The sequence below is a fragment of the Tachypleus tridentatus genome, chromosome 2 (assembly GCF_004210375.1).
Source record: "Tachypleus tridentatus isolate NWPU-2018 chromosome 2, ASM421037v1, whole genome shotgun sequence".
NCBI classification, from domain to species: Eukaryota; Metazoa; Arthropoda; class Merostomata; order Xiphosura; family Limulidae; genus Tachypleus; species Tachypleus tridentatus.
The window spans coordinates 106,277,008-106,304,340 of record NC_134826.1 but is presented as its reverse complement, the minus strand read 5'-3'; the positions used below and the strand labels follow the sequence as shown (position 1 = coordinate 106,304,340).

General features: G+C 37.7%; 1 protein-coding gene and 1 long non-coding RNA gene across 7 annotated transcripts in view; one reads left to right on the top strand and one right to left on the bottom strand.

The window, feature by feature from the left end:
* Positions 1-17,168, bottom strand: part of LOC143244782 (uncharacterized) — a 49,882-nt gene extending 32,714 nt beyond the window's left edge. For both annotated transcript variants that reach the window (XR_013025321.1, XR_013025320.1), the window contains exon 1: positions 16,800-17,168. This is a non-coding gene — a long non-coding RNA (uncharacterized LOC143244782). The remainder of the gene's footprint in view (positions 1-16,799) is intronic.
* The window catches only part of LOC143244780 (hydroxyproline dehydrogenase-like), a 50,897-nt gene that overhangs the window by 2,113 nt on the left and 21,451 nt on the right, over positions 1-27,333 (top strand). For 3 of the 5 annotated variants that reach the window (XR_013025319.1, XR_013025318.1, XM_076490088.1), the window contains exon 2: positions 20,739-20,932. Coding sequence is in view for 3 of the 5 variants with exons in the window: in XM_076490088.1 (XP_076346203.1) it covers positions 20,739-20,932 (194 nt within the window). In the remaining 2 variants the exon portion in view is untranslated. Of the gene's footprint in view, positions 1-15,750; positions 15,799-19,061; positions 19,341-20,738; positions 20,933-27,333 lie in introns of those variants that run through there. The other 2 variants (XM_076490089.1, XM_076490090.1) reach the window with 2 other exon arrangements.

Sequence of the window (27,333 nt, the reverse complement as noted above, 5' to 3'; positions counted from 1 at the left end):
TATTGTTGATGTTTGCGTTAAGAATATTGAGATAAGTGCTGTTACCTGTAGTTAGGAATAACTCAAGGAGAACATTATTCATGGCAGAAACAGGAAGTATTGTGATGTCACACTTTTTTTTTTTTTTTGTACATGTGTAATCAATGAATAAACACATATCAACAGGTTATGGGCCCGGCATGGCCTAGCGCGTAAGGCGTGCGACTCGTAATCCGAGGGTCGCGGGTTCGCGCCCCCGTCGCGCTAAACATGCTCGCCCTCCCAGCCGTGGGGGTGTATAATGTGACGGTCAATCCCACTATTCGTTGGTAAAAGAGTAGCCCAAGAGTTGGCGGTGGGTGGTGATGACTAGCTGCCTTCCCTCTAGTCTTACACTGCTAAATTAGGGACGGCTAGCACAGATAGCCCTCGAGTAGCTTTGTGCGAAATTCCAAAACAAACAAACAAACAACAGGTTATGGGCCCAGGAATGTTCTAATAGTGCTTAAACAGATGAAACTGTTTTAAAATTGTTAGTACAAGTAATCCAGGAGATACTGAGGATTATTGTAGAACAGTTTTAGATGACAATTTTTGTTGGATGGGACAGGATTTACATGGATACTTTATCACAAGCGCTGGGTGATTCATTTCCTTTGTCTGGAAGCCATTGTGATATACCAAGATAAACTGTAAGTAAAATATTGATTGACACTCTATTTTCTCAAGTCATATAAAGGGAGAAATAGATCTAAATCAGAGAAAGGAATATTACAGTTGTGGTTGAAATAGTTTGACAATGGAAGATAAAATATCAATTGATAAGTTGGGAGAAAATAATTGGGCCACATGGAAATTTCAAATGGAATATTTATTGAGAGGAAAAGGCCTATGGGACCATGTGACTGAAACAGAGGTATTGGCAGAGACAGTCAATGATCAAACAAGGGCAGATTTCAACAGGAAAAGGGAAAGAACATTTTCAACAATTTTTCTGAATATTCAAGGTGCACAACTCTTATCTTGTCACCTCATGCACAACTCCTAAGGAAGCATGGAATGTACTGCGTGCTCACTTTGATAGGAACACACTAGCCAATAAACTATTCCAGAAAAAGAAGTATTTTCGATGTGAGATGAAAGAAAGCATGACGGTCCAGGAACATTTGAAATAAATGAAGGAATTAACGGATCAACTTGTTGCAGTTGGGGTGGAAATAGCATAAGAAGATCAGGTTGTTACCTAACTTGGTAGTCTGCCAGCTAGCTATGATACAATTGTAACAGCCCTGAAAACCAAAATTGATGATATCTCATTAGAATTTGTGCAACATACACTGATTAATGAAGAACAAAAGAAGAAAAAGACCACATCAAATGAAACATCATCAACTACATTAGCCACTCGCAGCAACTTCAAACCACATGGAACACAAGAAACAAAGAAAAGTGGTAACAGTTTCAAGTGTTACAAGTGTGACAGAGAGAGAAATATAAAACGCAATTGTCCAACATTGAATCAAATGGCCCACAAAGCTAAGAATGTGGATATTAATGTGGCAGAAGATTATACTGATGGAAACAATGGTGTTGCCTTTGTAACAAACCAGGATAAAGGAATAGGAAATGGGGAATGGTTGGTGGATTCTGGTGCGTCTAGGCATATGACACACCAGAGGAACATATTATCAAATTATCACAAGTTTAGCACACCTCAGCAAGTTAGGATTGGTGATGGAAGAACTGTTGAAGCTTTTGGAGTTGGAAACTGTAAACTAGAAATGACATTTAAAGTCAGTAATTCAAAGCATGTCACAATGCAGAGTGTCCTTCATATACCAAAATTAGCTAGCAATCTATTTTCAGTATGAACTGCTACTGAAAAAGGAAATATTGTGCAGTTTGGAGTTAATTGCTGTTACATCCGAGGTAAATCAGGACAACTCCATGGCATGGGTACAAGAAAGAATGATGGTCTATACCAACTGGACTGTAAGACCAGTGTTATTGAGAATACCTCAGTAGCCTCAAACAGCAGCATGAATGGATTGGATATATGGCATCAACGACTAGGGCATGTCAGTGTTTCACAGTTACAGAAGCTTGTCAGGAGTGGAAATGTAGGAGGAATCAAATTCCAGAAGTCTGATGAAGCCAGTTTCTGTGAGGGATGCACTGAAGGTAAAATGCACAGGAAGCCATTTAAGTCAGTGGGATAAATCAGATCAAAGGGAAGACTACAACAAGTACACAGTCTGTGGTCCTATGCAAACTCCATCTATTGGAGGTACCAAGTACTTTGTTACATTTATTGATGATTACTTAAGATGCTGCAGAGTGTATTTCTTGAAACAGAAGTCAGAAGTCTTTGAGAAATTCAAGGAATTTAAGAAGTTGTACTCAAATGAATCTGGAGAGCGCATAAAAACCCTGCACACAGATAATGGCGGAGAATATACGTCAACTGAGTTACAGCAATATTTGAAGTCAAGAAGCATTCATCATGAGATGTCAGTTGCATATTGTCCAGAACAAAATGGTGTTGCTGAGAGAAGGAACAGAACTCTTGTGGAATCAGCAAGAAGCATGCTGTCACATGCTAAGTTACCAAGAATGTACTGGGCGGAAGATGTAGCTACTGCAGCGTATGTGGGTAACAGAGTATCCACATCTGCAATAAAAGATGGTAGTATGCCATATGAGAGATGTGTTCGGATGTCTTGCATATGCACATGTGCCAGATGCGTCAAGACAGAAATTAGACATGAAGTCTATGAAGGTACGTTTCGTTGGATATGATAACTGCACCAAGGGATATCGACTGTATGATGAAAAATCCAGGAAGATTTTCATACGGCGAGATGTTATCTTTAATGAAACAGAATTTGGTCAAGAGCCTGTGACAAATGAGTATATCTCATCAAGTGAACAGATAGTGGACCAAGAAACAGAAGTTAAAGCTAAAGATAAAGCTGAACGACCAGCAAGAAACAGGAAACCCCCCATCCACTATGGATATGATGACTATGCTGATATGGCTGCAGCAAATGAATCAGTTTGTCACACTGCAAACTTATGTAGTATGTTAGAGCCAAGCACATTAAGTAAAGCAATGCCAAGTGACAATGCAAAGGAGTGGAAGTCAGCCACAGATCTGGAATTTGAGTCTTTACAAGAAAATGATACTTGGGATCTGGTGGAATTACCAGTTGGAAGAAAACCTATAGGTTGTAAGTGGGTATTCAAAGTTAAGTATGGAAATACTGGAAATGTAGAGAGGTCCAAGAGTAGGCTGGTGGCCAAAAGTTACTCGGAGAATTACGGTCTGGATTACGAGGAAACCTTCTCCCCAGTGGTGCGCTGTGCATCAATTCGCTCCTTGATTGCATTTGCTGTGCAGAACAATTTGAAAATTCACCAGACGGATGTCATAACTGCATTTCTGAATGGAAATCTGGATGAAGAGATATACATGGAACAACCGGAAGGCTACGCTGTTCCAGGAAAGGAAAACCTTGTGTGTAAACTGAAAAAAATCACTGTATGGATTAAAACAGTCACCACGCTGTTGGAACAAATCATTTCATGAACAGATGATAGAACTGGAATTTGTTCGGAGTTCAGCAGATCCATGTGTTTACATACAGAAGGGTAAAAATCTAGCAATAGTTGCAGTATATGTAGATGATATTATTTTGGTTGCTGATAGTGATGATAAAATAATCACTATACAGGAAGCACTGAAGGAAAAATTTTGCATGATAGACCTTGGAAAGCTCCATTACATCCTTGGACTCAGTGTTGTTCAGGATGAAAAGAATGGCTGTGTATGGTTAAATCAAAGACAGTATATCCAAACTATGCTGGTGAAATTTGGAATGACTGAGTGTAAGGCAGTTGCAACTCCATCAGATGTAAACGTGAAACTGCAAAAGGATGATGGTGTTAGCACTCAGGTTGACCGCAGTTTGTACCAGTCGTTGGTAGGCAGTCTTCTGTGTGCTGTAATGGGAACAAGACCAGATATTGCATATGCAGTGGGAGCAATATCGAAATATTGTGCTCAGCCCAACACAGCACATTTAACAGCAGCAAAGAGAATCCTACGTTACTTGAAAGGAACATCTGATCTTAGTCTTAAGTTTGAAAAGTTACCAGGAGACGTCATTACTGGTTGCTCAGATGCAGATTTTGCTGGAGACCTGGATGATAGGGAGTCCACGTCAGGAAATATCTTCATTCAAGTAGGAGCAGCTGTTAGTTGGATTAGCAAAAAGCAATCCACGGTGGCCCTGTCCACCCCAGAGGCAGAGTATAGAGTATATAGTACAGAGTTGTCCCACAAACAGTATGACTGCTGACATTCTTACAAAGCCACTTGCTAGAAATGCATTTGAAAGGTTCAGAGATAATGTTGGACTGGCACCAATGAATAAATAAACCAGATAAAGTGACGATTATAATAACAGATTGAAAGTAATTGTAAAACATTTAAAATAACTGTAAGATTATTGACAGTAATTGTAAGTTTGTGTAAAACTTAAAATTAAGTGGGAGTGGTGAGAATATTGAGATAAGTGCTGCCACCTGTGGTTATGAATAACTCAAGGAAAACATTATTTATGACAGGAACAGGAAGTATTGTGAAAACACAATTTTTTTTTGTACATGTGTACTAAATGAATAAACATATCAACAGTTTGATATGAATGCTTCATTAACATATGGTAATACAGTCTTAGTCAAAATATTTTTTATGTTTTGTAACAAGTAAGATTATTATTATTAAGATGGAATACAAATAAGCTTAGCACTTTCAAACTGAGAAATGTATGTTATATTAAATATCTGCATATGTAATTTGTGTAATGAGACAAGTTATACGAACATCATAAAAGATTAATATATTCGAACAGGAAACAATTTTATCAGACACCTGTAGAAATATGTGTATGTCAGCATTTCACCTATCACAACAAAACTTTACAAAAGTGTAAATAATGAGAATATATAACATCAAATTATTATAGACTGTAGCCTTATAACACTTCATATTAAACACTAGCAGAAACGATTTCCTACAGGCAACTGTTCAGTCAAGATCTTGGCTTGCTGAGTGGTGTGCTTTTCTGTCACGAAATTGACTTCTAACTGCATCTTGGCGAGCAGTTTGTTGAATTTCTGTATCTCGGGGTTTTTTCCTGCCATTTTGTCACTGAATCTTGCTTTATAACTTGATGAGCAAGCCTATCTCTTGTTGGTTTTTTTTTTTTTTTCGTTCTGTAACTTACATCCTAACGTTTCATTTTCTTTCTCAAAATTTAAAACTTTCTCTGTGATAAACCACTTTTCTCTTTGGTATCGTGATGTTTACTGTTTTTTAACATCTTACTTCATACTGAAGTACAAAATACTTATGTAACTAACGAAGATTGAGTTACTAAAAATTCCTGCAAATTTGTGTGCAATATACTCTGTACGAAGGACTTGCGAATATCTTCGGTCACAAAACAATTTAATTCATCGCTTATGGATCCTTCAGCAGAAAAAGTTATATTTCTTCTGAAATATCGCAATAAATCTTCACTAGAAAGACTTGTATTGAAATTTTGCATTAAACTCACTTTACCACAATTTTAGAAGTCTCATTAAAAATATTAATTTCGTTGATAATAATAATGTTTATAAATTTGATATCAAATCATATATTATAATTCAAAATTTAGTAAAAGGTATTAACTAATTTCTTAATTCAAAGTAAATAAAAAAAACACATCTGAACATTGATTTTTGTGTCACGTGGTATGCTGAAAGTAGCAGCAGTTCAAATTAGATGTTGGTAATGTCAAAATCTAAAGTCTATAGTTTCGTACTAATTAAGAACTCATACTAGCGACAATGACAAGTTAGAATGTAAAATAATAACCTCCAGTCATTTTTATTTGCTGAGATATCGCTTATGTAATGAATCAAACACAATAGCCCCACTTTTCACTTTTGGAAACCCTTTCTTATATACTCTCACTCTGTGTATGAAGTTTTAATAACCAATCCAAAGCTCAAAATGCCCCATTAGTGGTTTTTCTCAACCATTTTGAAATGTCATGTCTGCTCGAAATTTCATGTCTTTTAGACTCAAATTCAGTTTAGTTACTAAATTAGAGTTGAATGCTATGATATCGATAGAGTTATTTATGTGTGTGTGTTTTGTTATAGCAAAGCCACATCGGGCTATCTGCTGTGTCTACCGAGGGAAATCGAACACTGATTTGAGCGTTGTAAATCCATAGATTTACCGCTGTATCAGCGAGAGACAGTTATTTATGATTGTTTGGTTATTTTAAATTGTTACGTATTACGATTTATCTCGGACGAGACTCCGACTTATTGTTATATAAATTAGTATTATAATTTACATTTTGTAACTTGCAATTATATCAATTGCTGTTAAATACATGAGATTTAACAATCTGCAAGTTTTCCTGCATATATATAGGATACTCAGTTACTTAATGCTTTAGTAACATGTATACATATATTTTGAATTTTGAACTTATTTATTTGTTTACTGTTCTATGTTTTAACAAAAATAAGTTAAGAATTTTAAGAACTTATTTGCAAATAGCAATAACGTATATATATGTATATTGTATTATAACTAAAATATAAGTATATTTCACAAAATACTATTACTAGTCCACTAAAAAACCATCAAGAGGTTTCACTTCGTAAAGATCAGTTTTATATTTTTGGATGCAGTAACATTAACGTGAGTGCACATTTGCTGTGTGATTGTAACTTCTGCATAATATTATGATATTTAAGCTACTTAGACTAAACATTTATATTTTCGAGTAATAATGTGTAGTCATTCTAGAACCAAAAACAATTTATTTTCTAATTTTTTGGTGGTTACGAGATTAATCTAATCTACCGAACACATACAGAGATTCCAAATGAGTCATGAAAATAACAGATAGAGTATAACAAGTTTTTCTTGAAAACATTTTATAATTATCTGGAGGTTATAAAGAGTTCACACGTGAAAGTGGAAATTTTTCTGGTGAATAAAAGTATTTTTAATCTCAAAATGAAAATTACTCTGCATGTTGGACAGCCAACATTCTGAAAGAAAAAAATGTACGAAAAATATTAATTAAAACGTAAATACCTAGTTCGAACATCCATTACTATGTGTACGAAAGCTTTATAATATTTACCAATAACATGCTAAGTTTTTTAAATATATGCAAATATTATCCAAAATCATAGTATAATTACTCTAATGGATACATCGTTGATTGTTCATTTCTAGACTCTACACCAAATACAGAGAAACTGTCAAAACAAAACTTTGATCTGTTTTGAAATATGATACACCAAAGTATACCCTTATATAGATATGTATGTGTGCTGTGATGAACAAATGCTCAAGACAATTCGTACAGATCAGAATGAAAACTCTTACATGTTTGTTCAATCATACGTTTCTTTCGCTCTTACTGCTCAGGCATTTATTCACTAACTAATTCATGCATGTAAACAATAACATAGATATAGAACAGAATATGAACAGTTTGGCCAAGACTTTATATGTATGGATAGCTCTGAGTGATTTAGGATTCTTCTTCCAAGTTTTTACTAACATTTACGATATTTAAGAAAATCACAATATTTATCGCAGCAATTTTACGTTACATACACAGTGCATATTCAGTTTACCTGCATGTAAAGGTGAAGAGTTAATTTTATTACTGTTCAAGAAATCAGTATTTACATCTCCATCGTCATACGATTACTTGATATATTCACATGACCTTTAAACAAGGAGATAAGTTTGCAGAGTAAAGCCACCTTCACACATTTGCACTGCCTAAAAGCACACTTTGGCTTTCTGCATTGGTCTGTTGTAAGTTTAGCTATTTCATTTGCTACTGACTCTTCTGTCGTGAATGTTCGGGTTACACACTATATTCCAACCATTTTCACCCATGTCTATTTCGTGGTGTAACACGTAGTTGTGCTACCACAACTTTTTTCCAAAACTGCTTTCTAATGGTTTGCAGACCATATCCTACACATTTCGTCAAAGCCATCGGAATAATTTTGGCTGTGAATCATGCCTACAGTCTACTTACCGTTATAGTTAATGGATTGTTATCAACTCTTGTTACGCTTACAAGTTCACTTTTCACCGATGAAGATATTTAATGCCCCCAAAGAAATTCTAACGTCTGACATAATTCACTGAAGTTGAAAGGTTTGTGATATTTGAAACCTATAAACATTCGTGGCTGTTGTTGTTGTTTTGAATTAAGTACAAAGCTACTCAATGGGCTGTCTGTGCTCTGCCCATCACGGGTATCAAAACTCGATTTTTAGGGTTGTGAGTCCGCAGACATATCGCTGAGCTACTGGAGTGCACATTCGTGGCCAACGTCTGTAGTTTTCAAATTAATAGGCATTAATAATAGTTACAGCTTTCAAGGCCTATAACACACTGACAGTAGTTGTCGAATAATAATAATACTAATTGTCTCCCACCGCGTCGGTTTTTAAGATACCAATCACGCAAGAATATTCACCAAAGCTCGCTTGGCAACAATAACTCTCAATAATTAGTATTACATACACACTTAGTACAATATTAATTTTTATATTCAAGAACCTACAAATTCCGAAAATATGTAGGACTTGTGCAATACACAGTTAAGAATATACAGTCATGTGAAAAAGTTAGGACACCCTATGAAAGCCTGTGTATTTTTGTAACATTTTTGGATATATAGATATTTAATCTCAATTTTAACAATACTGAGAGATTATAGGAATATAACTGAACAATTAAAACTGAAGAAAAGACTTTAAGATCTTCTGTAAATGTACTTCTACAAAAATGCATATTCTAACTGAGGAGAAAGTTATGACACCCCCACATTTATTCTCACTTAAAATGGCTCAACTCACACACAGGTGTATCACACCAGGTGCACATGATTATAAGATCGTTACTCAGCGTTCTAAATGAGGTTTGCCCTATTTAAACCTCAGACATTTAGTTTGGTGTGCTCCTGACTGTTGAAGTGAGAGTGAACACCATGATGAGAGCAAAAGAGCTGTCTGAGGCCTTCAGAGAGAAAATTGGAGCAGCTTATGAGTCTGGTAAGGGATTTAAAAAGATCCCAAAAGATTTTGAAATCAGCCATTCCACTGTCCGGAAATAGTCAACAAGTGGAGGGTTTTCAAAACAACTGCCAACATGCCCAGGTCTGGTCGTCCAAGCAAGTTCACCTCGAGAGCAGGCCGAAAGATGCTAAAAGAGGTCTCCAAACACCCTAAAATGTTATCACGGGATCTACATCAGACTCTGGCTACTGTTGATATGAAAGTGCATGCCTCTACAATCAGAAAGAGACTGCACAAGTTTAACTTGCATGGAAGGTGTGCAAGGAGGAAACCTTTGCTCTCTAAGAGAAACATCAAGGCCAGACTGAAGTTTGCCAGAGAGAATGTAGACAAAGACCAGGACTTCTGAAATAATGTTCTTTGAACAGATGAGTCCAAAATTGAATTATTTGGACACCAGAACAGAGGACATGTTTGGGATAAACCAAATACAGCATTCCAGAAAAAGAACCTCATACCAACTGTGAAGCATGGAGGTGGAAGTGTCATAGTTTGGGGCTGCTTTGCTGCAGCAGGACCTGGACAGATCACAATCACAGAATCCACCATGAATTCTACTGTGTATCAGAGGGTGCTTGAGGATCATGTGAGACCATCTGTAAGAAAATTAAACCTGAGGCGGAACTGGACCCTGCAACACGGCAATGACCCAAAACATACCAGTAAATCCACCAAGGACTGGCTAAAAACTATGAAATGGAGAGTCCTGGAATGGCCGAGTCAAAGCCCAGATCTTAATTCCATTGAGATAATGTGGAGTGACTTGAAACAGGCTTTACATGCAAGAAACTCCTCAAACATCTCACAGCTGAAAGAATTCTACAGTGAGGAGTGGGGCAAACTTTCTTCAGACCGATGTCACAGACTGGTAGATGGCTACAAGAAGCGTCTCACTGCAGTTATTTCAGCCAAAGGGGGTAACACTAGCTATTAGGGGGTAGGGTGTCCTGACTTTTTCCTCAGTTTTTGTAGAATTACATTTACAGAAGATCTTGAAAAGTATTTTCTTCAGTTTTAATTGTTTAGTTATATTCCTATAATCTCTCAGTATTGTTGAAATTAAGATTAAATATCTATGTATCCAAAAATGTTACAAAAATATACAAGCTTTCATAGGGTGTCCTAACTTTTTCACATGACTGTAGATCATTTGCAAAGGAAGAAAACTATAGAGGAACAAGCGTAGACACTAAGATAAACGTACAACAGCAAATATGTTACACCTCCATCCGTAGAGAAATAAAAATTGACGTTAGACAATTTTGAACTAAGATATTACATCTATCTATCTCTGATAGCAATTTATTAAATACAATACACTGTCAAAAAATTGTACAATTTCAAAAATCATGAAAATATATAAAACAGCACAAATAACATGGTGATAATAAAATTTCGTAGCATTGAAAGTGCATTAGCACAAGTGTTATTAACTCCTTTGATATGGACTATCTTCAAATCATATTCTTTTAATGCTCAACTCCAATTTAACAGCCTTCTGTTCTTGCCATTCATGTGGTTCAAAAACGTCAGTGTGTTGTGATCAGTGAAAATAACAATAGCTTGTTGAGATATATATACATTGTAACGGCCTAAAGTTAATACTGAAGCCAATGTTTCTTTTTACCACAGTTGAATACTTCTTTTGGTGACGTGGTAAGGGGACCTTCCAGAGGAGGTAAATTGGAAGTAGAGAACTTTTTCTGGGAGGTCCCCTTGCCACGTCACTCAAAGAAGTATTCAACTGTGAAAAAAGAAACATTGGCTTCAGTATTAGCTTCAGAGCATTTCAATGTATATGTATCTCAACTTAATCTCACAGCAAACACGTGGGTGGTGACCCGTGAAAGGGAGGAGAGGATTCTCGTGGTTGAGGGATCCAATCCTAACCACACCACTTTGGCCTTTAATTACTGTAGACGGGAGGACTTGGAGGGTCTCCCCAGGCACAATTGGCTGATCCACTTGGGCTAGGGTCAACTGAGTACCAGCGTTGGATGTTATCAACGGGCGTTGTAGACGTATCTGATGCTGGTGTTTGAGTATGGTTCTCACGAAACCCTGGTGTCACTTCAGTGTCCTTGTTTGACATTGTAGTGTATCTCCTCGTAGGGCTACATGATGAGTGGGGTCAGTGGGCACTGAGATGCATTGCCTTTATTATGGATACACCCATTCAAGAAAAAAGTAAATAAAAATGATAAAATTGAAAAAACGATCGTAAAATGACCACGCATGAATGACTCTGTTTACAGTTACCGTCACAATCAGATTTTGTACCTTGATTTCTAATTATGCATTCCTTGTTCAAGAAATCCTTATGGTAGATGTCTTCCTTTTTTATTCAAAAGGGATTAGAGGGACTTGTTGGTTCCCCACGTCAGTAAAGAAGTTGGAGACATTTTCACCACAACACACCAAACTCCTGTTTCCAGTATCAGAGGTTCGGTCACTCGAAGATATCATGTCGTGGCTCTTTAACATGTGCTTATTGTGGTAGCAAAGACCACGACGCCTACGATTATGAATTGGAACCACAGTGTACTAACTGTAGTTGTGCACACCCCTCTTTCTCTCTTTCTTGCACTAAGTGAATGTAGTAGAAAGAGGTGCAGTGCTTGAAGGCTATAAACAATATTTCCTACCCAGAGGCTCGGAAGTTATTGTATTCCACTCCACCTTAGACATATACTGTTCTTCTACTACAATGGAAGTGCCTACAGTAGTCGTTTCTAAAATATCTGAAGAATCTTTTGCCCTCCATCGTTAAAAGAGTTGGCGAACCTACGTCTACTTACATCTGTGTTCCCGCCAATCCTTACAGTGACTGCCCAGATCCACTTCCTTTGACTTCTGTAGCCCAGAGATGCAAAAAGATTATTCCCTCATGCCCCCAGCCACTGGAATCTTCGTCGACAGACAAAGACCTGCTTAATCGACCCAATGCAGGATCAACGGAGGTATATCGACCTACGTCCAGCAAAGAAAAAAGATGTGATTGAAAACAGAAAGTAATCCCGCTCATTCTTCTCCACATAAATAAAAATGGCCACTTCGATACAGTGGAACTGTTGGGGGTTTTGTTCGAATATAAATGACATGAAGGATTTGATTGACAATTACTATTTTATGCGTCTCTCCTTACAGGAAATGTTTCTGAAACCTGCTGATGCAGTCACCCTGTGTACAGAAATGACAGGTTGTGTGATGAATGAGTGTCTGGAGGGGAGGCACTGCTGGTCGATCAGCTCTTTGCTACTTGATACACCCTTGAAAGATGTAGCCATCCATGTTTCCTTGGGTTATGCCATCACTATTTGTTCTCTCTGCATGGCTCCTGAACATACCTATGTTGATGCCCTCATTAAACAGTTACCATCTAACTTTTTAATCCTGAGGGATTTTAATGGACAAAATCCCCTCTGGGGTGGTGCGGATACTGATAGGAAGGGTTGTTCCATAGAGAATATGCTCTAGGGTCACAAACTTTCTCTCTTCAATACTCATTTTCATCCACCTAATCAGTCTTTTACTGCTCTTGATCTCTCTATCTGCTCCCTTTCACTTTTCTCTTACATTTTTGAAGGTTTGACAGTAACCTACAGGGCAGTCTCCATTTTCCTATTATTTTGAGAGAAACTGGATGTGGTCGATGCCACCCGACCATCTTTTCTTGATGGAAGTTGGACCAAGCTAACTAACCCTCTTTCACTGCACAATCAGAACTTGATCCTGCTGTTATCTGTAAACCATTATCCAGGCAGCTACTTGGTGTATTACTAAAACCTTGACACGTGTTCCACGGTATCTTCCTCTATGGTGGAATTCTGCCTGCTACATGGCATGGAAGGCTCAAATATCTTTCGTAGGTATCCCATGCTTTTAAATTGCATTGCTTTTCAGTGGGCCTGTGTACGTGCTCGGTCGGTCAGACGTTAAAGCCAGAAGAAATCTTTGATTAAATACACATCTAGCATCTCTTCTATCACCAGTTCCAAAGTCACATGAGACAAGATTCGAAAGGTTAATGGACAGAATACTTCTGCCTTCTTTTGATCTTGCTCTTTGATGGCCAAGGCATCTTTGATACTCTCAGCGAATGCTTTTCTCCTCTATCTAGCACTTCTGCTGCATCCTCCACCTTCTTAGCCATCAAGACACGGGCAGAGAGATTGCATCTTTTCTTTTGAGCTGATCATTTCAATGACAATAATCACCCCTTTATGCTGGTGAAACTTAAACTAGCTCTTCATTGGTCTGGCAGTACATCACTTGGACCTGATGAAATTCACTATGAAATGCTGTGTTACCTTTCTCCTACCTCTCTTGCTATTCTTCTGATTGTTTTAACTGAATCTGGCAGGAGACTGTTTCTTGTTATGTTTGGCTCCATGATAGTCTTTCCTTTTTATAAGCCTGAAAAGGATCCCAAGATTCCTTCAAACTCTCATCCAGTTGCTTTGACGAGCTGCTTCTGTAAGATCTTAGAGAGGGTGGTCAATGTTCGTCTTGTTTTGATCTCCTCTTGCCTACCCAGTGTGGGTTCTGGCAACAGTGATCCACCATGGACTACGAGATTGGACTTGATACGTCAATCAGAGAAGCTTTTCTCAAGCAGCAACATCTTATTTCTGTATTTTTACCTTGAGAAAACTTATGATACTATGGGAAGGTATGGCATCCTGTGAAATTTTCATTTCTTCTTTTTTATTAAACATATTTTAATGGGCCAACAATTCCACGTCTATGTGGGTTCTAAACTTTCCTGTTCTTTCTCACAAGAACTTGGAGTCCTTCAGTGCTGTGTCTTGAGTGTCACACTATTTATTGTAAAAATTAATTCCATCAATGGACATCTATCCCCGACAGTTGCAAACGGTCTCTATGTCGACAACTTCCACATCTAGTGTTAATCGTCAAGCATGACGTTTATTGAACAGCAGCTACAGGCTGCCCTCAGTCATCTACTGAAGTGGAATACAGCAAATTGCTTTATTTTTTCTCACTCTAAAGTCGTTTGTATGCATTGCTGCCACCAACAGAGTATTCACCCTGATCCCGAGCTTCTTCTTGGAGAAATTGTGCTTCCTGTGATCATTATGGCAAAGTTCTTGGAGCTTATCCTTGACTATAAGCTGACCTTTATTCCACACATCAAGGAGCTACGTGTCAAAGGCACTGAACAACCTCCATATCCTCTTTTCCACCTCTTAAAAAGTGAATCAGTGTTTAGGACCATGAAGAGGCTGGATTCTGTTCATCATCAGGGGCTTCTGTTCTGCATGTGGGCTATCTGCACTTCCCCAATCCACAACTTGTACACAGAGCCTCATGAACCTCCGCTATACTTCTGCCATTTGCTATGTCTCTACTGTATGCTTCAAAACGTCGATCCTTACCACAGTTTCCCACCTGGGGTTGCGTTTTCCTTTCTCAGTGAGCCATGCTTTTTCAGAATAGATGGTCTGCCATTGTTCCTTTATGCCTTTGTATACAGGTGCAGTTGGATTAATTGGGTCTGTCCTTGGATAACATTGCTTTATCCACTGGTCAGCCCATCCCACCATGTCCTATTACCATTCCCAAATGTGAACTTTCTTTGAGTTATCTGAAGAAGGCGGATACTCCAGGTTGGAAGTATCATCTGTTTCTTGGACATCTTACAAACCATCTTCCCATTCTTCCATTCGTCACATTATTACACCCCCACGACTGGGAGGGCAAGCATGTTTGGTGCGACCGGGATTTGAACCCGCGACCCTCAGATTATTAGTCGAACACCTTAACCCACTCGGCCATGCCGGGCCTTGTTTTGTTAAGAATTTTATGCAAAGCTGCATGAGGACTGTCTGATGTAGCCTCTCTAATTTAGAAGTCGTAAACTAAAGGAAAGGCGCTAAGTTAACACGCTTGGCCATGGCGGGCCTGGATTGATTTGTGTTTACGTAGTTGTTGACATGTTGTGTGTTAAAGTCGACTGAATTTAGGTCGCTGAAGGAGGATTCGTAGTAGTTGGCTTTCTCCGAGTTCGTCCTTGCGATTATGTTGTTGTGTGTGATGTGTTGTAGTAAATAATTTTTCCAAAATTCTTTTGGATTGTTTTTGGTTTTTTCCAAGTTTTTACAACAGTTATGCCAATTTATTTCTTTTTCTATTTTAATTTGTTGTTTAATTTTTGCATTTGTTCTGTTAATCTGTGTTTTGATGGTCGGATAACGTATTATAAAGTGCTTCGTCTTAATTGCTTGCGTTTGATTATTAGTGCATGAATTTCCGGTGTCAGAGTCCATTGATTATGTGAGTGTCTTTTCTCTGTTTTAAGGATTGTTTTTGATGGCTTTATGTATGGCTTCTGTAACTTGATTAACATATATGCCTAATTCTGCTTTGTTGTTAGCATGTTCAATTGAGTATGGTAGATAGAAATCTAGTGAAGCGTTAAAAGTGAGCCAATCTGTTTTGGTGTACGTGTACACTGAGGGAGTCACATACCTCGCAGCAGGGTGGCGCGGGTGAATCAGGTCACTGGTGATTTCATCATTTATACTAAAGTTAGAGATTCTGTTTACTGTGTCCTTGGGAGCTGTGATGAAATCGAGTATGTCGTGTGAGCCGTTAGCAGCTGAAAAATGTGTAGGTGCTTGGTTGTTTATTAGGTGCATGCTGTTTATAGAAAGAAAGTTTTTTATAATTGACCCTCTATGTGTGTTTCTGTTTCCTCTTAATTCTGTGTGTGGGGAATTGAAGTCCCCTATGATAATTGGTTTTGGATTACGATGTGGTGTTCGTGGTTTTGAATAGGATTCTATTACGTATTTGTGTATATTTAGAGCAGCCTTTGTAACTGGCTGCATGTGGGCCTTGACAGTTGGCGCATTTCACTTGGTTCCGCTCATTGGGGCAATGAGCAACCTCGTGAAGTCCACTACATCTCACGCATCTGTCTTTGGCCATGCAGTTAACTTTGGTGTGTCCGAACCTTTGACATTTATAAGATTGCAAAATTGGTTTCTGTTGTGGTTTCTCCGGTTCGGTCTGTGTTTTTTGAAAAATAAAAAGCAACCGTCTTTTAGTAGTTTGTTTGAACGTTTTTAGTGTTCACGGTTACTTTGACGAGTGGAATTTTTTTGTTTTGTTCTTAAAGAAATTATACGGTCTGTTTTTGATATGTCACAACCTTGTGTTTTGAGTTCCTCCGTGATCTCATTATCTTCGATGTCGAAATCGACACCTCTGATATCTACTGTTGGTTGAGTAGTGTTGTGTTTGGGTGTGTTGATCGTGGCTTTAACTCCGCAGGCATTCTTGGGCTTGTGAGCCAAAATGTGTGCAAATTCGTGTGGTTCTGTACATTTTATCATGATTCTTCCGTTGGGAAGTCGTTTAATGTCTTTAAATTGGATGCCTAGGAAATAAGCCCTCAGTTGTTTTACAATCTGAGGGATGCGTGTTGTGTTGTTTATTCCTACAATAAACAGAGTTGGGATTCTGTATTGAGGATCAACATGTGTTTGAGTGTTTGAAACAGTGGGGGTGTTTTTAGTGTTATCAGTGTAATTGTTTGTGTTTTTAATTCCGTGTTTCTTAGAGCTATTAGTATTAGAGTTAGAGGAGTTATTTAAAACTATACTTACAATAGCCTTTTCTTCTTCAGTCTTTTTTTCTCTGGAGTTGGTTCTCCTTCTTTTCTTGTCTGCCTGTTTGTTTCTTCTAGACCTAAATCCGAGATGTCACTGTCCGATCCGTCTGTAAATGAGCTCGAAATTTCTGAGGCTGGTCCCTCAATTGCTTTGTTAAGCATTTCGATGATCTCTTCATTTGACATGGTTTCACCGTTGAATCTTGTTCTTCGATCTGCTTTTCATCGTTTTATTAGTCCTGAAAAGGACTAAGGGTTTGCCTTTTTTAGTAAAACTGAGGTTAATGCACAATCAAAATATCGCTGGTTTACACTACGTCTCTCGCAGCTGCTGACTGCACGTCGGCTCTGTTCGACGTCGACCTTGATTGTTGACTACTTTTGAACATGTGGCTTATATGTAAACCAAATTTGACACCTACATGCACGTTATAAAGTTGTATCCTTGTGTCAAAGTTTAAAAAAATCGATGAAGTTACTTAAGTTTTTTTTTTATCAAATGAAATTTCTGAACTTTCGGTGTGAAGAAGTAGGAATAAATTCAATCAAACTTTGTATTTCGTGTAATTCGTAATGGATTGCCTTGAAATTTAGTATGTGACGTAAGGGTCTAATAGAGTAATCTGAAAATATGTAATAGTTTGGATTACCCCAGTCTGAAATACAGAATGTGAAAAATCACTAAACTTATTAACTCTTATTAATGCAGTTTATTTTGACCGCTGGACACTACCGTGTACCTTCATTTTTCAAACTTACATTTGTACTAAACGTGCCTTTAGTTGCAGATTCTCTTTGTAAGCGTCTTCCAAATAAATTTCACTTTAATTAACCATCGATCTAGACTTTTAGAAATGTAATTTAAATATCAAATCTACTAGATAAGTTTTGTTAAGGTTTTTTTTTTTTTAAATTTCGCACAAAGCTACTCGAGGGCTATCCATGCTAGCCGTCCCTAATTTAGCAGGGTAAGACTAGAGGGAAGGCAGCTAGTCATCACCACCCACCGCCAACTCTTGGGCTACTCTTTGACCAACGAATAGTGGGATTGATCGTAACATTTTAACGCCACCACGGCTGAAAGAGCGAGCGTGTTTGGTGCGACCGGGATTCGAACCCGCGACCCTCAGATTATTAGTCGAACACGTTAACCCACTCGGCCATACCAAGCCTTGTTTTTTTAAGAATTTTATGCAAAGCTGCATGAGGACTGTCTGATGTAGCCGTCTCTAATTTAGAAGTCGTAAACTAAAGGAAAGGCACCAAGTCAACAACATCCACCCCCAATTCTGGGCTTATTTATTCTTTTACTAACGAATAATGGGATTGACTGTCACATTATACGACTGAAAAGGCGAGTATGTTTGGTGAATAACACTTAAACACATTTTAATATCAATCTCTTTCTTCCTGTATATATGTGTGTGTTTTATAGTGAAAATGGAAGTAATTTGAATACTTTAAAATATGGAAATTTTCTCGTTTTTGGCCATTGAGGAAAAATCAACATTGAGTTTTTGCGTGTATAATATTTTGCATATGAATGTTGCAAACCTTATCTATATTATATGGAGTATGTAGCATTTCTTGTTGTTTTGTTTTGAATTTCGCGCAAAGCTACTCGAGGGCTATCTGCGCTAGCCGTCCCTAATTTAGCAGTGTAAGACTAGAGGGAAGGCAGCTAGTCATCATTACCCACCGCCAACTCTTGAACTACTCTTTTACCAACGAATAGTGGGATTGACCGTCACATTATAAAGCCCCCACGGCTGAAAGGGCGAGCATGTTTGGCGCGACCGGGATTCGAATCTGCGACTTTCGGATTACGAGTCGAACGCCTTAATACACTTGGCCATGCCGGGCCCCTCTCTGGTTGTGGTTTTGATTACTAGCTTATTAATAAGGGTGAAAATTCATATTGCATGTGTAAAGAGGCAAATATTAACCTTTAATTTAGTGCCTATATTTACTAGTACATTTTAATCTATAGTGGTATAAAATGAAACATCTTAACTTGTAATTACAGTGTAATTTAGTACACCATAGCCTTAATTAATTTGGTTCTGGACGTGATTGAGAGATAAGTTTCCACTTTTTTAAGAATTTTGTAGTATCTTAACGTTTACTGTAATAGAATATAAAGTTAACTGTTGAGCATTAAGTTTGTGTTATAGTATATAAAGTTTGCAGTATAACAACAGATAATATTTCCCCAAGGGTTTTGAAGGAGGTTAAGCATTGGGTATGCCGGTCACTTGCTACTATTTTTTGCAAATTCTTTAATAGTGGGCAGGTATCGAAGGATTGGAAAATAACTAATTTCACTCCTCTTTTCAAGGAAGTGATCAAAATTGTTCCAGTAATTATAGGCCCATTAGTCTTACAACAGTTGTGGTAAATGTAGTGGAAAGTCTGATAAAAGATACTATGCAAAGCCATTTAACAAAGTTTAGTCAACATTATTCCACTGAAGGAAAATATCACTTTACAAATCTTTTAACATTCATTGAAAAGGTTAATGCTTATGTAGATGAGGGTAAGTGTGTAAATTTTATGTATTGGAACTTTCAGACAGCATTTGACAAAGCGCCAAAAAAAAAAAGGGGGGCTTTTAAAAATGTTATCTCTGTAAGTATGGGGTTATAAGTTACCAAACAAACTGGATTAATGTTACAACTAGGGTGCCTTAAAGCCCAGTCATAGTACCTTTGCTTTTTTTGATTTACATTAGTGATGCAAATGAAGGAAATGATCAATAAATTACTTCCAGATGATATTAGGTGTTACTAGTTGTGAAAGGGATGCTGCTGATTTACAAAAGGATTTACATTATTTAGTGAGTTGGGCAAATAAATGGCATATGGATTTTAATTATAATAAATGTAAAGTTAAGCATGTTGGTTTTCATAATCTGCATTACAAGTATAGTTTGGATGGGAATAACTATAACAGTGTCATGAAATAAAGAGATTTTGGTTAATGGTTGGTCAATCTTGTAAGCCATCCAAGAGTGTGCTGTTGTTAGAAGGGCAAGTAGGATTTTAGGTCATATCTATAGAAATATTGAAAACAAGTGTGAAGACATTATATTTTAATTGTATATGTTACTGGTTAGGCCACATTTGGAGTATTGTGTTCAGTCTTGGGCTCCTTACTTTAGAAAGGACATTGAGTTGTTGGAAAGGGGTTCAGAGAAAGGTCAGTAGAATGATTCTTGAGTCAGTGAGGCTGTCATTCAAAGTGAGGTTGAAATCTCTGAATTTTTTCCTTTTGAAAAAAGATTGAGATGCTTAAGATTGTAAAGGGAATTGTTAGTGTTGATGCATCATCTTTTTTCATTCTTAACAGTTAGAACAGCAGGACTAGGAGGCAAAAATATCAAGTTTGGCAGGACAGCAGTCATCTGTAGCTAAGACAGTTTTATTTTATAACAGGGTAGTTGGATTTTGGAATGGGTTGCTTTCTGATGTTGTGGAGTCAGTAAATTTAAGTGGGGTTAAGAAAAAGCTTGTTGAGTATATGAATTATGAGGGCTGGCTTTAAGATTTTATAATTTAATTTAGAAGATGGGACAGCTGAGGTTGATCAGTAGGTCCCAAAACATTATGCTATTTTAAGTTGAGTAAAACTAAAACAATGTTAACTGTATGAAAGACTTTACTGTATTTCTTATTGTTATAAGCTGATTAAAACACAACACATAAAGTGTTAAAGCCTTTGAGGTTTTTAGTTTTGTTATAATGTTGGTTCGATTAAAGTAAAAAAGACTTGATTGTGGTTGACACTGTCATGAACTGAGTAATTGATAACATTGTGTGTGAATATAATTTCAGACCTTTCCGTTTCTTAATTATTAATTTTGTAATAATTCTAAAACAGATTTGATTTGACTTCAACAGTAGAATATGAAATAAATTTGGTATTGGACTTCTAGATAATGACTTTCATAGAAAGAACATTTGGGCATTGGTTTCTGAAAACTTTGGTGAAACCAACATTCTACAAGCAGTTTGTTGGAGGAGAGAACAAGGAAGAGCTTGCAGACTGCATTCAACAGCTTGAAAGAGTAAACATCAGACCAATGTTAGCCTGTACAATGGAAACGGATGTCGGTGAAGGAATGGACCAGTAAGTGTTTTGTACAACATTTCATCACCAAAAGTATAAGCTGGTGGACAGTATCTGTTTAAAATCCCAATAATTATTCATAAGTAATTTATTTATTGTGATACAAATTTTACATTTTGACCAATGGGAGAACTTTACTTTTAAATTTATTCAGTTCTCATCAGCCCAGCTAAGTTGCTAACAAAGAATGTTACTGCATAGAATTATTGGATGTATTTAGGTGTGGGATATGATTCATTGAGGGTATTATTTTTTATGTATAACTGTGTACTCTTTTACAATAAAATGATGTTTTAGGTTACTTATTTTGAATTTAAAGAAGTCATCATTATAAAGATGGTTCTGAACTTACTTATTACCCTAATAATAAAACTCAAGATTTTCCTATCTTGAGGTCCCATGTTATGAACACTAAAAAATAAAAGAATGGTATTTACTTTGTAAATAGTCATATTTAGAGATAACTTTAGTTTCCTGACAACTCTGTATATATCATAAGTGTAATTAACTTTTGTTTTTTGTTCAATATGTAAACTGGTTTGAAGGATAAAGTTTTTTATCACATTAAAATGAAGGGTATAATTTATGGACTTTGTTAATTAACATAAAATCACTTAGATTTTACTTGGTTTAATAAATTCATAAAATCTTTCTGTATATGAATTGTTCATTCAGTCGTATCTTTTCTGTATTAATATAACTGATTACAAAAGGAAAAGTAACACACATTTCTTATATTTGATAAAAGAATGAATTACACTATGTAACACAAATTTTGTTTCTGTTATTTCTTAATTATTTATGTTGTAAAAGTACAGAAAATGGCCCTTATTCCCTTCAAACTTTGCTTTTGTAACCTGGATAATGAAATATAGAAATTAACCTATTTTCTATGTAAAAACGGGCAGATTTGCACATTTTCATTTACATAACCCCTTGGTGTGGATTCCTGTATGTGGTGAGAGGACCTCCCAGAGAAAGTTCTGTTCTTTCAGTTTACCTCCTCTGGGATCTAAACATCCACCCACGTGTTTGCCGTGTGTGGCAACCCGTGAAGGGGAGGAGAGGATCCTGGTGGTTGAGGAGTCAAACCCTAACACACCACTCTGGCCTTGAATTTCTCTAGACATGCAGCCTTAGGGTGCTCTCCCTGGTCAATCAGCTAATCCAATTGGGCTAGGATCAGCCAAGTACCAGTGATGGATGTTCTCAACAGATGTTGTGGACATTGTATCTGATGCTGGTGTTTGGGTATAGTGCTCATGAAACCCTGGCATTGCTGCAGTATTCTTGTTTGACATTGTAGTGCATTCACTCGTAATGCTCCATGGTGGGTGGGGTCAGTGGGCACCAAATTTTCCTTTTTTTATTATGGATCCTCCATATAAAAATCTTAATAAAATAGTGAAAAACAGTCCATAGGTAAACTACCATGCCTTGAAGATTCTGAGCAGCAATCTTTAACACCTGTTGTACCTCATTTTCCTATCCTACATTCTCTTCCACACAAACCTTTAGGGCAAATGTCTCCCTTTTTTATTCAAAACGGATGACCTCCATAGTTAAAAAAGTTGATGAATTAACTTCAACACCCATATCTGTCCCTTACATACATTCCAACAAATCCCAAAATCTACTTCCTTTGGTTCTGGGTACAGGCATTTCCTTGGATACACCTTTTTCTCTCACCCCAAGATGCAAATTTATCATTTGTTCACATCCTCAGTCACTGGAATCCTCTTCCCACAGCAAAGACCTGCCCAGTCGACCCAGGGCAGGATCCATAGAGGTCGATAAACATCTGTTGAGTAGAGACAGTAAACAAAAAAGATGTGGTTGTAAAGAGAAGGGTGCTCCACCCAGTTCGCCTACACATAAGTTAAAATGGCTATATTCATACAATGGTTTATGTTTATGTCGAGGTTTATGTTCTAATCTGGATGACATCAAAACAGTGATTGCTTCTTATCATCCTGTATGTCTCTCCTTACATGAAACATTTCTGAAACCTGCCATTACAGTCACCTTTTGATGGTTTACTTTGTACAGAAATGACAGACTGTGTGATGGACAAGTGCATTCAGGGGTGGCATTATTGATTGATCAGCATGTGCCCACCCTGTCTTTGCCACTTGACACACCCTTGGAGGCCATGGTCATCCATGCTTTCTTGGGTCATACCATAACTGTTTGTTCTCTCTACCTCTTGCCTGGAGAGACTTATGATCAGTCAGACCTTGATGCTCTCATTGAACAGTTGCCATCTCACTTTCTAATCCTGGGGGACTTTAATGGACATCATCCCCTCTTGGAAAGTAGTGACATTGATAGGAGGGGTCGCTCTGTAGAGCGTATGCTCTCTGATCACAACCTTTCTCTTTTCAGTACTGGTTCTTCTACTTATTTTCATGTACCTAGTCAGTTCAGTCCTTTACTGCTATTGATCTCTCAGTGTTCTCCCTTTCACTATTCTCCCATTTTTCATGAAGGGTTGACAATAATCCATGTGCAATGATAATTTTCTGATAATTTTGAGAGAGACTGGCCGTGGTCAATGCCACCCGACCCATGTGCCCTGGTGGAAGTTGGATCAATCAAATTGGCCCTCTTTTACTGCTTTGACAGAACTTGATCCTGCCATCGTCTGTAAGCCATCAACAGACGACTGTGTGGCAGCAGTAACTGACTGTATTATACAAGCAGCTGCTCAATTAATTCCTAAAACCTCGACACATTTTTCACAATATACTTGTCTGTGGTGGAATGCTGCTTGCCACATGGCATGGAAGACTCAAAAACGGGCCTGGGATATATTCCGTGTATATCCCACACTCTCGAACTACATCGCTTTTCAGCAGGCCCGTGCACATGCTCTGTGGATAAGACATCAAAACCAGAAGAAATCTTGGATTCAATTCACAACCAGCATATCGTCTACCACCAGTTCCAAAGTCATGTGGGCAAGATTCGAAAGGTCAGTGGGCAATATAATTCTGTCACATTCTCTATTATGCTCTGTGATGGCTAGGAAGTAGATGATACCCGGAACATCACTGATACTCTAGGTGAATGCTTTTGCTGGGTATCTAGCACTTCAGGTTCTTCCTCCATCTTCTTAGCCATCAAGACTCAGGCAGAGCAATCACCTCTTTCCTTTGGAGCTGAGACCTGGTATGGCCAAGCGTGTTAAGGCGTGCGACTCGTAATCTGAGGGTCGCGGGTTCGCATCCCCGTCACGCCAAACATGTTCGCCCTCCCAGCCGTGAGAGCGTTGAATTGTGACGGTTAATCCCACTATTCATTGGTAAAAGAGTAGCCCAAGAGTTGGCAGTGGGTGGTCATGACTAGCTGCCTTCCCTTTGGTCTTACACTGCTAAATTAGGGATGGCTAGCACAGATAGCTCTTGAGTAGCTTTGTGCGAAATTCAAAAACAAACAAACAAACAAACCTTAGAGCTGATTGTCTGTACAACTATAATTGTCCCTTTACACTGGTGAAACTCAAACTGGCTCTTCATTGGTCTGGCAGTACATCAGTTGGACCTGATGATATATAGTATGAAATGCTGTGCGATCTATCTCTTGCTATTATTCTGATTGTTTTTAACCAGATCTTGCAGGAGAATGTTTTTCCTGATGCCTGGCACCAAGCTATTGTCCTACCTTTCTCTACGCCAGGGAAGGATACCAAGATTCCTTTAAACTACCATCCAATTGCTTTGACGAGCTGTCTCTGTAAGGCCTTAGAGAGGATGGTTAATGCTCGTCTTTTTTTATTCCTCGAATCAAAGAACCTCCTCTCACTCACCCAATGTGGGTTCTGATGACAGTGCTTCACCGTGGACCACCTGATTCGACTTGAAACGTCAATCAGAGAAGCCTTTCTTAAATGACAACATCTTGTATCAATATTCTTTGACACTGAGAAGGCTTATAATACAACATGGAGGTATGGCATTTTGCGAGACCTCCATATATATGAGTTACGTGGCCATTTGTCAATTTCTATAAAAAAACTTTTTAATGGACAGGAGATTCCAAGGTCATGTGGGTTTGACACTTTTCCGTTCTTTTCTACAGGAACTTGGCGTCCCTCAGGGCTGTGTTTTCATTGTCACACTTTTCATCATAAAGATTAATGCTTTAAAGGTGGCCAAATGCCTCGTCATCTAATTAGTGACGCGCATGAAAGGATTAATGAGATTCCCACTGTCCCTATCTACTATCTAGCGAAACCACAGCCAAGAGAATGGGCTTGGAGAAATCAACAACTCCCTCTCACTGTTGCAAATGGGCACTATGTCGACGACTTTCACATCTACTGTCAGTCATTGAACGTGAGGTATATTGAATGGGCAGCTACAGACTGCCCTTAATCGCTTACCAAAGTGGACCACAGCAAACAACTTTAACTTCTCTCTCTCTCTAAAACCATTTGTATGCACTTTTGCCGCCAATGAGGTATTCACTATGATCATGAACTCCGTATTGGTGAAGTTGTGCTGCCTGTGGTCCTTGAGACAAAGTTCTTGGGAGAGAGGAAGTTGTTCTAACTAGACTACACATTGGTCACAATTTTTTAACTCATCATTTTCTTTTATCTGGAACTGATGCACCAGTCTGTAGTCTGTGTAATACTCAGATCACAAAAAGCCACGTTTTACTTTCTTGCCGTCGTTGAGTGTCACCATCACCAATAACACTGTCCACCTTGGTAATGTTTTTAGTTTTTTAAAGGCAATTAATCTTTTTAATGCCATTTAAGAGTGTTAATTTATACATTAGTCCATTTTAATGTGATTTCCTTTTAAGAATCAAAGTCCATCTAGTTCGATTTGAAATTAGAAAATGGCCATAACATTAAATAACTCATAACCAGGACTGGAAAGGCCCTCTTCGGGTGACTAAAGCTGCTGTTTGAACTATGTGTTTGAAGTATCCGTTAGTCATCCTGGTGAGTTATTATTAAAATTTTGCCACAAGTCTTTTAAAACTTTACTTTTTTAAAATGGCCATAATGTCAAACAACTCAGAACCAGGACTGGAAAGGCCAACTTCAGGTGACTGACGGTGGTTTTTGTACGTACTTGTTAAGTCTTTCTGGCGAGTTATGATAATTACAATTGTGTTACAGAAAGCCCTTTACGACTCGTATTACTGTAGTTTTTCTCTTAATGTTGTAGACTAGATGTAAACATTGGTATTATGCTATTTGTGTTTTTAAACTTTGTTTTACTTTAATTTCCTTTTATGAATTTTACTAAATTTACTTTAATTTGAACTTTTTACTGGATGTTTGGTGGAGATAGCCTAGCTGCTTTGTGCCATAAAACACCAAATCAACCAACCAACCAAGCATTTACATAAGGTCTGAATAAAACAACATATGAATCAAAATTTACATGTATTTATACTAAAGTTATACAAAAATGAACAAAAATGTTTAGAAGTGAGTAGTTTTTCAAAATTTGAAACTGTAATGTAAATCACTTTCACGTATCAGCTCCCAAATATAGTCTGCTATCGTGTTTTCATTATATGCTCCTTGGTAGTGGTATTCAAAGTGCAGTATATCTTGGTAGAAGCACTGGCCTTGCTCCTCTGAGTATGATCTCATGTTCTCCTTCAATTTATCAAGATGAGCATCAAGGATATAGACTTTCAGGCACATCCTGCAACCCATTTTGCTGTAGTTCTTCACCACAGCCTCAACAAGTTCCACATAATGTTTGGCTTTGTGATTGCCCAAGAAGCCCAGAACCACTGTGACAAAGTTGCTCCAAGCTTTTTTTTTTCCTTCCTACTGAGCTTTTTTGGGAAATTTTGTGCACTCCAGGGTCTTCTTTATTTGTGGTCCAACAAAGACACCAGCTTTGACCATTGCCTCAGACAGCTTATAGAAGATGTCTCGAAGGTACTTGAAGGCTGCAGACTACTTATCAAGACCAAATTTTATCAGTAGTGGTAGGAACGAAATGATAAAATGAGGTGCCCAGGGTTTGTCTTGATCCCCAAAGGCATGCCTAAATATGCCTTGTAAGCTTCACACATTTTAGCAGATACTGTTACAGAGTACTTTTTCTACTCTAAATTGGCCACATATATAGCAGAATGCATTTGGAGAATGCTTAGAGCTTCTGATGCCATCTCTGATAAAATCAGATAGGCCTGTGTGTTCACTTAGGCAGCTAGAACTAAACTGAAGTGGTGAGCCCCTGTATATATATATATTACTATGGAAAGTTCTAGAAATTTTAAAAGGTTCTTGAAAATTCTTGTAAGTTCTACAACATTCTAGAAAGTTTTTGAAAATTCTTGTAAGTTTGAGAACATTCTCTATCAGCTACTCAGCATTCAATCTACCTGGAATGTTCAGGAAAATGGGTAAATTTGAAAATTTT